General features: G+C 41.9%; 1 protein-coding gene across 1 annotated transcript in view; it reads right to left on the minus strand.

Annotated features, from left to right (window-relative positions):
• Positions 1 to 12,359, minus strand: part of LOC133955393 (RNA-binding Raly-like protein) — a 62,361-nt gene extending 50,002 nt beyond the window's left edge. Inside the window, exons 1-2 of the mRNA XM_062390216.1 lie at positions 12,228 to 12,359; positions 666 to 738 (exon numbers count right to left, since the gene is read on the minus strand). Of these exons, the coding sequence (XP_062246200.1) occupies positions 666 to 738; positions 12,228 to 12,264 (110 nt within the window). The 5' untranslated portion in view covers positions 12,265 to 12,359. The remainder of the gene's footprint in view (positions 1 to 665; positions 739 to 12,227) is intronic.
• Between the last annotated feature and the right edge of the window lie 288 nt (positions 12,360 to 12,647).

Here is a 12,647-nt window from a genome sequence, read left to right on the forward strand (position 1 = left end):
TTATGCAACATTAATGACAGAACATTTGTGAAAGAAAAACATTCATTATGAACATAATAAAGTATAAAAACAAATTACTAAACAATCAAGCTAACTAACAAGGATGTGTATGTGAGTTTGTGTGTGTGTGTGAGTATGTAAATCAAGGTGCTTTCAAAATGGCTAACCAAAGTTCACACCTTCGTCAGCATTCTTTCAAAATGGTGGTTTGGCCCACTAATGTTAACATAACATAAGTTATATTGGCCCCCTGACCTCACAGGTCCAGGGCCAGAGTGACCAATAGGAGTTGAGCATTGTGACTTTTCACACCTATGCGTGAAGTTGCTGAAACAAAAGGAGCCTGTTGCCCACTGAGAGACGGTGTTAATTGACTTTCTCAGAACGAAGAGAACATGTTGCATCTTGGGAGATTGAGTTCGCTCCAGACATGTTCTAATCTTGTTTCAAGTTTTGACTGAGAGGAGGCCTGTGGTTTGCACAAAAACCATGTTCCAACACAAGCACCAATAACAATAGCTCCTCATGCTACCAATAAGTCAGGCGTTCACGAAATAATATTGTTGACGAAAGCCAGTGGAAAAAAGGGTGCGTGTAATAATGTTAATAAATGATAATAATAAACTCAGATAGATGAGACCTTCAGTGTACAGATGCACACTCACCTGATGGGCGCATCGCTTCCTCTCTTGGCTGACGCGGTGCGACCAGCTCTCTGCTCGGTGTTCATCCCAGTGTCTGAAAAACAAACCGTCAATTCAGGTTAGAAACTGATGCCTGCTGGGTGCCTCCCCACTGACCGGAGGGAGACAGCAATGAAGGTGGACAAGAAACACAGTCTCACCCTGCTACAGGCTCGCTCACACACACACACACACTAATAAACAACCCCCTTACACACACACACAAAACAAACTGAAATATAGGCTACTGCCCAGCATGTTGCACATACATACAATCACACACTCACACACAGACCCAGCAGGCTCATCCGGCCTCTTTAAAAGGCGGCCTCCATCTGTCAGACCAGAGATAATTTTCTCCCACACTCTTGTAGCTTTGCTCGATGCAACAACAAGCATGTACCTGTCTATGAGCCTGAGAGAGATTCAGACAGGGTCTCCATGCCAGAGTTCTGATATTAATTTTAGAAAACACTGACAACTCCTGGCGAGTGTTGTCACATGCACAAATTTGACCTCTGGACTGTTTGTGTAGTCTGTTTGTTAGCCCCAAACAACCAGTGGACAAGTGTCTGGGTTCTGTGAGCACATCAACCCAACCATGGAAGAGTTAAATGAAGTTGTTGTCATTAAACGGGTTATGCACAAGTGTTGGTGTGAACATTTACTAAAATGTTAAGTATCTGTAACATCCCGTGCACAATGTTCCACTTCCTGTTTTATTTTGTCATTACTAACATTTCCTGTCTTTTCAGTTCATAAGTCTAAGGCTGTCTTCAACCTGGACAAGTCCAGCTAAATGTTTATGTAAACAGCAGTGCAATGAACATCTTGTTGTATTACGCAAGCATGGCAACTTAACTGGTAGCAGTCATTCTTGGTGTTCTTGTGGAAGAGAATCTGGAGGTCGATAAAATGAGTTTATACATGTTTACTATTTAAAATGGATGTTACAGTCTCTGCCATTTGCAATAAAATAAGATACAATTAAATATCTATGGGCTTATTGAATAATTCATTTAGAAATACTTGTGTCTTCTTTCATCTCCAATTGATTTGAACACCAAGCAGAAGTTGACACATTTATAGAGAACTTTAAAAATCCATTTTTAAAATGCCTTTTTAAAAACGGCGGGATTTATATACACCTCACTGCTGATTGGGCAATCTTGCTGGCTCATCTTTCCCTCATGTACATGCATTCCAGCACTGTTGTGTTGCTTTTTCATCTATGATCCTTGCCAGAGTTTTTATACTTCTGATTTGACATATCTCTTGCTTAAGGAGACAGTGAGTGAAAATAACTTGTATCTCTAGCCTTGGTGCCCTATGTGTTCTCTGCATCTGATTCTGGATATTTGGGACTTGACAAATGCATGAATTCACTTTTACATATCCTCATAATGTAAAAATAAATCTGTCAGATTTGCTTTTGCACTTTAGTTGGTTCCTCTATTTTTTACCCTTCAGCTCTCTGTCCCCCTCAAAGGTCAGCAACGTCAACACGGCTTTCCTTCGAAAGCCGTTCTTTCAGTTATATCCCTCCTTTCTTCTTTTTCCTACATTTATGAAGACAATGGACAATTGCCTTGCTCAATTTGAAATATGTTTACCTTGTGCACTCATAGTTTCTTCCCAGTTCACAGTGCTTTCAGCATATTCAATCAAATTTAAATCAAATTTTATCTGTATAGCCCATAATCACAAATCACAATTCGTCTCATAGGGCTTTAACATGGTGTGACATCCTCTGTCCTTAAACATCAGCAAGAGTTTAGCAGCATTGATGAGGGCAAACATTTTGAAGTATAACTTCAAAACTATATATCAAGCAGTCCTGCTGCAATCATAGGCTATGGTCAGCAGCCAGCAAGATCATGATACACCATCCAGATCGGATGCCACTTTAGTCCACAGTCATTGTCCACTGCCGCTTATTAGGATCCATCATCAGGCGCCGCCTCGGTCACGGTCCACCACCATTATATGAAGCCAACCCGACACAGGATCCGCCATAACCACTACGATCAGCCCGCACGATATAGAATCCGCCATACTGGATCCACCATTGCAACCTCTGATGCGCGATCCACAAATCGTAATCCATGGAGCAGCCACAGCGGGCCCGGATCTGCGGGCGTCGGGCGATAAAGCAAAGGGACTCGGGGAAGAGGTTAAGTCAGTAACATGTAATGATGAGATGTGAATTACTTTGATGTGATAGGTATGGAGAAGAGGAAGGAGAAGCTCTGTGTGTAATGTGTCATAAATTCCCTTTGCGTCTTAGCGTCATCAGGTGTTTTTGCCTTGTAATCAATGATACAGGCTGAACTTGGGGGTACACTGAGGCTCAATGTAAATCTGACTGGCTACTGGTTTGTATGTTAGTATGATGAAAACCATGTGGCCCACTCAGTAGATCAGCGATCAATACCTCTTTGCCTCTTAAACTAAACGCTTCCTATTTTAGAAAATTGGACAAGTAACGTTCTGCCGCACTAATTAGTTTTAACTATAAGCTTTATAAAAAAGGAAGGTTTTAAGCCTACTCTTAAACGTACAGATTGTGTCTGCCTCCCAAACTGAAAGTGGTAGATTATTCCACAGGAGAGGGGCTTGATGGCTAAACGCTCTGGATCCTACTCTACTTTTAGAGACTTTAGGGACGACAAGTAAGCCTGAGTTCTGGGAGGAGAGTGCTCTAGTGGGTTGATAAGGTACTAACAGCTCTTTTAGGTAAAATGGCGCCATATTATTCAGGGGATTGAAGGTGAGGAGGAGAACTTTAAATTTTATTCTAGATTTAACCCGAAGCCAGTATAGCTATGCTAATACTGGAGAAATGTGCTCTCTTTTCTTTGTTCTTGAATTGCAATAGTCCAGTCTCAATGGAACAAAGGCATGGACTAGTTTTTCTGCATCTTTTTGCGAAAGGACAATTTTTTAGATATTACGCAAGTGTACAAGGCTGTTCTAGAAATTTGTTTTAAGTGTGAATTAAAGGACAAATCAGGATCAAAGATCACTCCCAAGTTCCTGACTGAGTCATTTGAAGCAAGGGCAATGTCGTCTAGTGCAGCTATATCACGAGATAATGTATCTCTAAGGTGTTTGGGGCCAAGTATTATAACCTCTGTTTTGTCTGAGTTTAATAAGAAAAAATTGCGGGTCATCCAGGTTTTTATGTCTTTGAGACATGCTCGAAGTTTAGTTAATTGATTACTTTGTTCAGGTTTTAATTACAAGTATAACTGGGTTTCATCCGCATAGCAGTGGAAGTTTACCGAGCGGGTCGTGATAATTTTTCCTAGCGGAAGCATATATGATGAAAATAAAATTTGGCCGAGCACAGAGCCCTGTGGAACACCATGGTTGAGTTTGGTGCGCACAGATGACTCATCATTAATTTAAACGAATTGGGAGCAATCAGAAAAATAAGATTTAAACCAGTTAAGGGCGGATCCATTCATGTTAATTAACTGTTAAAGGCTTTGTAATAAAATGTGATGGTCAATTGTGTCGAATGCTGCACTGAGATCTAACAGAACGAGGACAGAAACAAGTCCCTGATCTGAAGCTATTAAAAGGTCATTAGTGACTTTTGCTGAGGCTTTCTCTGTGCTGTGATTGGCTCTGAAGACTAAAAGTCTTCATATATATTATTTTCCTGGAGAAACTCACACAGCTGACTGGCCACAACTTTTTCTAAGATTTTAGACATGAAGGGGAGATTAGATATTGGTTTGTAATTGGCTAAAACCTCTTGGTCTAGGCTGTTTTTTTTAGAAGGGGTTTGATTACAGCTACATTAAAAGACTGTGGTACATAACCTGATGATAATGACATTGATTGTATTCAGTAACAGACTCTCAGTTAGGGGCAGAATTTCTTTAAGTAATATTAATCATGCGTGGGTCACTAACTGTCACCTCTAATCTGGCTCCTTAGTGAACAATGGGAGCCAGCTCACAATCGTTTAAGATTAAGGTAACAAGTGGATCCAGCCTTTATTTCCCAAAAATAATGTTGAACAACTAAAAAAGTTAAATGATTTTAGAACACTCTCTCTCCTCTGTGATAGCTCAAGTTTTAATGTATTTCAAACAGATGCAGGCAGCTAACAATCTAACAAGGTTTTCGCTGTGAGAATAGTTTGATACTGCTGTTTTGTTGAGTGTTATTAGTTTGAAATGGTTTGTTTTCTGGATAGTTTATCAATATGTGTCATCATCACCACCCAGAGATCAGACCTGATACTGTGTGAGATGCTTTTGAATATGAGATTGAAAGGAAAACGCTGCACTGTGATATGCAGACATGGCATCTGAGGCCGAACAACGTTGCTGGAAAGCAATAGTTCACCCTGTGGAGGTTGGCTGGTTACAATGGGGTTTCATTGCAACAACCACCATCAGGCTGCTCAGAGATCAGGCTACTTAGAGATCTCGTAATTCAAGGACAAGCCCTGCGCCAGACCATAAAGAAACATTAAGGTCTGCAGAACACTACAGCTAATGGCTCTGGATCAGGAGGGAAGACCTCAAGTGGGCCCCAAGATGTTAGAGACACTCCCTCAGGTCTGATCAAACTGTGAGGGGCCTGCATTAGAAGAGGAGGACTTGTGATTAAAAGGCAAAGACTTGTTAATGCTAAGGTGCACAACTGAAGATATCCTCCCATCCGCTGGTGGTCTCTTAGATCAGCTAATATCTACTGGCATTTGGCAGTCGTATATATTCGACTGACAACTTTTGAAACTATCACTTTAAGGAGCACTTAAATGGCACTTACTTATAGCACTTTGTAGTTTTGCTTTATTTTGAAGAAATTTTACTTTCTTGATTCTTGTTGTTCTGGGTCTGTACCCTCGGGGTTGAATGCACTTATTGTAAGTCGCTTTGGATAAAAGCGTCAGCTAAATGAAATGTAATGTAGTATTCGATTATTCGTCATTAAGAATTAATGCGAATAAAAATCCAAGCCTAATGAAGCGCGACTTCCTATAGCAGATGAATGTGACGGGTGCTAAATCCCCGTCAGATATCTTAACGGACTAATAGGTCAGGTCAGTGATGTGTACATCTACAGAAAATATGTATTCAACCACCCCATCCCTTCCCGTAAACTAACAGACCAGGGTTCCTTAACCAAAAAATAAACACATTTATTTACTGTATATATGTATATTTATTTATCACAATTCAATTCAAGCAACAAAATAGAACTTCAGTATATATTCGAATTTAGTATCAGCGAACAGAGACTAACTAAATATTACTTCAACATGTCATTTAATTGCACTGCACCACGGTGAGCATGAAGTCCAGATATCGCAATGGAATTGTCAATAGAGTTTGTGCCGCACAATTCGCTCTGTATAGTCAGTCAAGAGTGTCCATTTCACTTATCGGGCACCCGGTAGGGGAGATGTTTCGTTGTAGCCGTAGCAGGAGCTGTAGCAGGAGCTAACTTCAAGCCAAGTGCTGCCGTGGAGAAAGTCAACGGCAGTGTACTCACGGGAGGAGACACGAGGGGAGGGGGGGAAAGAGCGTGGAGAGCGTAACACACTTGAATCTGCCCTGCGAATCACTGTTCACCGTGGACTCCGAAGCCGTCTTCTCGCTAAGACTCGCCAGCCGTCCTCCGGTTCTTCGCACCTCTTGTGATCCTGAAATTATAGTTAAGCCTCCAGCACTTGTTGAGATATTTCAGCCTAAACCAAAGTGGTCCACCCAACAATAACGTCTCTCGCTGCTAGCAGGACAAAAAATAAGTGTTGCCTTGTGATAACCCCGTAATGATATTGTGAGAATAAGACATCACATTGTGTTAGCTGAGCTCAAAAGTCCCTTCCCTGTAGCCACAGCAACAAACAAACTAAAACAACTTTCCAACTTTCCCTCCCTCTCTTCATTCAGACTTGTCCTATTCAGTCACCATGTGGGTTTTGTAATTGAAAGCTGAGAGCAGTGCGTCTCTCCATGACCTCCATCAGTGCGCAGCTCAGAGGACCCCCTGGATGTCAGGCCGTGTTTGGCGAGGCAGCAGCTTGCCCTCTCTCCTACTGCAGCGCTGACAGTTGGCAGCAGGGTTGTTTATGTCTGCCACAACGGCTTCAGCTTGTAGGACATCAGTCTTTTAGTGCAAGGTTTATGAGCACCGGCACTCACCATCTGTTAACTGCCGGGGTGCCTTTAATCGTTTTCCCCACCAGAGACCGATAAGGCTGCCAGGTAGCCGCGTGCCTGCAGCGTGCTGAATGGGTGATTGTGCATCATCGACTGAGAGATTACAGCTATTTGCTTTCTTATTGCTTCAGATTTTTTTTTTTAAGGCACATCACCTTTACAGAGGGGTGGGCAAAGACGAAGAAGAAAGAAAAAATGGGACAATGAGAGAGGAGAGAAGGAGGAGAGTGATGACAGAACAATTTCACACTCTCCTGGTTATTGGTTTTCAGGGACTGGCTATTCAAAGTTTGGCAGGAAAACCAAAGCAGGGGACTGGCTGACTCCACAATGATCACTTCTGTCCATCCACAGGATTGTTTTTCACCACTTGTCAGGGATTGTCTGTTTGGTGTACAGTGATGGGGAATATATGTGGTCTGCCAGATTTGTGTTGAAAACATTCAAAGAGACTGAACATGTTGAAACAGATCATCATTGATGATGTTGTCCTGTACGTGGCATCTATTGCACTTCTGTCCGTCCTGGGAGAGGGATCCCTCACATGTGGCTCTCTCTGAGGTTTCTACATATTTTTACCCTGTTAAAAGGGTTTTTTTTAGTTTTTCCTTACTCTTGCTGAGGGTTAAGGACAGAGGATGTCACACCCTGTTAAAGCCCTATGAGATGAATTGTAATTTGTGAATATGGGCTATACAAATAAAATTTGATTGATTGATTGATTGATCATGAGGTCATAATCAAGCGTTGGCTAAAACTGTGCCTGAGGAATTCAAAACATTTAAAAGACAAACACAACTGTTAGATCAGATCAGAGTGGCAGCACTTAATAGACCCTATTAAATCGATTTTTCTCTTGAACATAGTCAGACTTTACTAAATGCTCCTGTTTCTGAGGAATAATCCTGATTATGAGGCCTGGAAGTGAAAACACAACATGCATCCTCTTTCAGCTTAGATAATCTATAACTTAACGTACCATTTGAACATTATGATATTGATAACAGCAGTAGGCTATTTTTAGGGGTATAAGGAGGAATCACATCCCCTTTATTCAAAATTACCAAATATCCATCCCCCTTGACGAATTCTGCCATCCCATTTAGGAGCTCCATTGTCTAGGTGGAGGTCAGCAGAGCCTCTACGGCTTCCATAGTAGGTCTTAAGGCTAAAGTATGCTTCTCCGATACGCTCGGACGGATCGGACGGACTCTTTTTCATTTATGGTTCTACGAGCTGTTTGTGCTGAAAAAAAATTCACAGCCATAACAGTAGTTTGCGCAACGGAAGACGAGCTTAGAGAAGCCTACCTCATGAGGTATGTAGAAGAAGTCCATGCTGATTTATTTACCTCCTCCCGGCTCCTCACACACAGTGAAAGATGGCAAAAAGGCTGTTGATGACGCGTAGAAAAGACAGTGACACCCAGCGGGTCAAAATGCTTATGTTATTGTTTTTTAGCGCAGCGGTTCCCCAGTCTTGTTTCCAAACTGCGTTGCTAATTCAACAGCTTGAAGCTACACGGAGGCAGCTAGCTTCCCCCATAGCTTCCGCCCGCTAGCGCCATTATGACAGGGCCTTATAACCGTATGTGACCGTACACACATGCCGTTAGTGCTCTAACCAGCCACCATCAGCCGGACAACTCCGCTGGCTTAACACACTTGTCACATTAATCCTAGAGTCGTAGCTGTGTTTTGGGTTTATTGTGCTATAGGGAATGAAACAGGAAGTTTGAGGTCCGAAATGTAGTTAGCGGACGTTAGCGGACCAATCACAGCCAAGGGCTATCCCTAGGCTCTCCGAAATGCCGACGGATAGTTATATATATAAATCAGAGGTGCACGAAAAGCTCTGTGTCCATCAAAACGGAGAAGCATACATAGGCCTTTAGGTACAGTCTGTTCCACTGGTAGGAGGTCCCAACGATAGACCCAGAATACACTGGAAGGATTATTTGATCAGCTCTCGAAGTGCCCCGGGATATGCCAGCAGGGGCAGGAAAATTGTATTGGGAGACAAACATCTGGATGACTTTGCTTCACCTGTTGCCACAGACATTTATAATCTCTTACAGACTTAATCTGCACGTTTTAACTTCATTGCTGCAGAAGAAGTGATGCCCAGTTTATCTTTAATATGACTTCAGCAGGATAAGATCAGTCCTATGTGTGAGTGATTAGAAAAGAGCAGAGAAGCAGAATGGCTTGTTGACTGGTCCTAACTGTTGTGCCTTGGGTGTGTCTTTGTGTTGGGACAGGGGGTATCAAATTATTTCTGTTTTAAAGATAAATCATTATTAAGGTAAAAGTTAGATGTAATCGTTATATCGATTTGAAGCCCAGACCTACTCTGGCGTTAATCTGTGTCTGGACATGAATAGAATAACTTCCACTTCATCTCTGTTGTATGTGGTTAATCACTCTAAATAGAGCTTTGAGGTGCAATCAAATATGGGTGTAAATTTACTTTGTGTTGGTATTTTTCTGACATGGGAAATTACTAATCATAGGCTGTGCCCTTCATTGCCGAAAAGCTGAAGATATTGGGCAAGCCGAATGAAGTCGTAATCCATTGAAACTTGAAGCTAAAGCTTTGGTTACCATAATTTGTCTCTCTTGTCATGCACATCCTCTTTGGTCTCAGCACAGCAGAGACAGAGAGAGAAGACAGGATACTTTAAATCCAATGTTTGCTAAATGATTTCGTTAACTTCTCTCTTGTATTTCTTGTTTCTGTCATTCTGAAGTGGTAAAACACAGATGGCACCAAGAGGCATCCTAGCTACATAAATGATTTATGAAACCAACTCAGATATACAGATTCTTCTATTTTTGCCTGGGCAGGAACTAATTCCAGGTGAGCTGGTCACATGACCAAGTCATCACACAGGGATTAGATGTTGTATAGTCAAAACATTAACATTGCTGGGTTGATAAATGATTGAAATTGTATTGCAGTTTACTACCTATATGACACATAAACACACATCCGTCAGCACCCGTCTGCTGCATAATGATTGACAGGAAGCAGTCAAATGGGAGCTTCTCATTCAGACTATCTGGATGAACAAAGTGGAAATAACACATCCATTTAGTTTCCTGTTGCATAACACTTTCATTCCCACCACATCCTGGTTGCATTATTGCCTGTCATTCTTCACTCGACTGATGACTCAGAATGGAATGATGCTCATCCTGCAAAAATGTTCTGCTGTTAAATGGTGTCTTACAAATATTCTCATGTTTTAATCCTTAAACTCTGACAGGTTGGGCGACCAGTCTCTTTGGTCCAGAATTAAATATTTCAACCACTAAGTAATATCTATATCTATCTATCTATCTATCTATATATCTTTCTATATATCAGCCTCCATTCACCTAATGAATTCTTGAACATGGTGCAGAGTAACCACACTGTCTCACACTAACACTTGTTTTTTGACAGGTTTTCTAGTTTGTTGGTGTTCACTGTCTCCATCTTCACAAGAGCTTTTGTGATGTGTTGCTGCACGAGGCCCAGTGTCTCACAGCTCAATTCAGAAGCTGAGCCCTGTATTTGCTGGCTGCCTTCTTCACTACACCGTCATCCTCCTCACTCATGAACAAAAGCTTGTTCCTGTGACCTCTGTTGCATTCTGGGAATGACTGAGTGACCACCCTCACTCTTGTCACCGAGTGAAATGAACTTGACACATCAGTTCGATGCACCTGAGACATTTGTTCCATTGAGCCAGCAGATGTTTAGTCACAGGAGGCACTTGTCAGACTTACTTCCCTGCTGCATCCATTCTCACTGCAGGAAAATAACATGAGCATTTCAGGGTCACTTCTTCACACCCTGCTGATCACAGCCGCTGCTCAAATGTTCAAGTCCCTTTTAGAAAGTCTAATGCTGAAGTTATTTCTCATCTGTGACCACAAACGGCGAGGATATGAGCTCTGACATTTCAACAATTTTACAGCTGAATAAACCGAAGCTTAAACTTGACTCACAATAATGTATATGTAGGCTGAAGTGGATACTGATGTCCAACATGGTTAGCAGTGTTTTCATCAAACAAACATTTTTTACTTTCTTAAAAAAAATAGATTTTAACACACACGAACAGATACTTGTCTCCTTGACATAGACTTGCATTCAATTCCAAGAGTACTACTCTAACCAGCCCTCACCCTGACCTTGAACCATGTCTTCACCTTACAATTTAAACATTTGTATGATCTCTGAATTGTTTTACCTGCGCAAATAAGGTCATGTTTTCATCTCAGTGTTTGATTCGTTTGCTTGTAAGCAGATTTACATAAAACAACTTACGGATATCTACAAACATTGCCGGAATAGGTCAGGGAAGAAATTGTTCAATTTTTGTTCAGATCCATATCAGAGGGCAGATCCAGGCTTTTGTATTCATCACTTTCTTTAACATTGCAAGATTAGGCATTTTTCCAAGGAATAATTGATGTACCTTGATGAATAAAAATCAAGCATATTTGGAGGAGTGATATCGATGATTGTGTGATATGTTGTTTTGCATTAATGAATTTAAGAGGACAGGTGAGCGCTGACACAGGTATGCGCTTACTGAATGTCATTTGAGTTAATGGTCCTGTGTTAAGAGCGAGACGTACAGCAAACCAGAGTCAAACTCCTTGTATTCACGGACATATCTTAAGCCGATCCGAGATTCTGATACATTAAAAAATCTTATTTTGAAACAACTATTTAAAGAAGAAACTGGACAAGATATCCTGACTCTCAAGACATTTCCTTTATAGAATGTGACTGATAAACCAGCTGATACGTGTCAACAGCCACTAACTCACAAAGTACACCAGAGAGCACTGACCAGCTGTAAAGTGTATCAAACACCATTTCTTGGTCTTTATTCTTCATTAATTTAAGGGATTCTTGAAAAAAATATTTGTTGTTAAATAAAACTATTGTATGCCAGAATGTTTCTACATAATGACATATTTACCTCAATATTTCTACATCAGCAGGCTGAGTGTCCTAGGGACTCACAACTTGGTCCACACAGAGACACAAGTACAGAGGCAGGAACACATCACATGCACACACACGTACACAACTGTGCTCGTGTCCGATTGGAACAGTTCAATGAGACGTTACACAGAGAACATGCTCCTCATGTTGAACTGCATCAGCGGTCCAAATCTCAGCTGTCTCACACACAGACACACCCACACACACACACACACACACACACACACACACACACACACACACACACACACACACCTTAACATGTCTCGCAGGATGTGTCCAGTCACAGTGCAACATCACCACAAGTGTCTCCAGTGTCTCAAAGAGCTCTGATGTGTGTTGTACTCACGTCTGTCTCGGTAGCAGTCACTCCTGAAATGGGTCATAACAAGAGCCGGAGAAGAAGAGGAGGAGAGAAATAAAACCTGAGTACTCAGACAGTGTGTGAGAGAGAGAGAGCGAGAGAGAGAGAGAGAGAGAGAGAGAGAGAGAGAGAGTGTGGGGGGTTGACCGCTCAGTATGGCAGCGGGTTGTACCATCCAACACTCCGCTGAGAAGGGGGGGTTGACCGCTGAGTATGGCAGCGGGATGTACCATCCAACACTCCGCTGAGAGGGTTGGAGGAGGGGGAGACTGAATCATTATCTACAGGACGAGGGGGTGGAGGGGGTTGGGATATGAGCGATCGTGACAGTGAGCGTGAGAGGAAGAGACAGCAGGGGGAAGAGAGAGAGAGAGAGAGACCAGTGATAGAAGATATTCAAGCTGC

The sequence above is a fragment of the Platichthys flesus genome, chromosome 6 (genome assembly GCF_949316205.1).
Source record: "Platichthys flesus chromosome 6, fPlaFle2.1, whole genome shotgun sequence".
In the NCBI taxonomy this organism is placed as follows: domain Eukaryota; kingdom Metazoa; phylum Chordata; class Actinopteri; order Pleuronectiformes; family Pleuronectidae; genus Platichthys; species Platichthys flesus.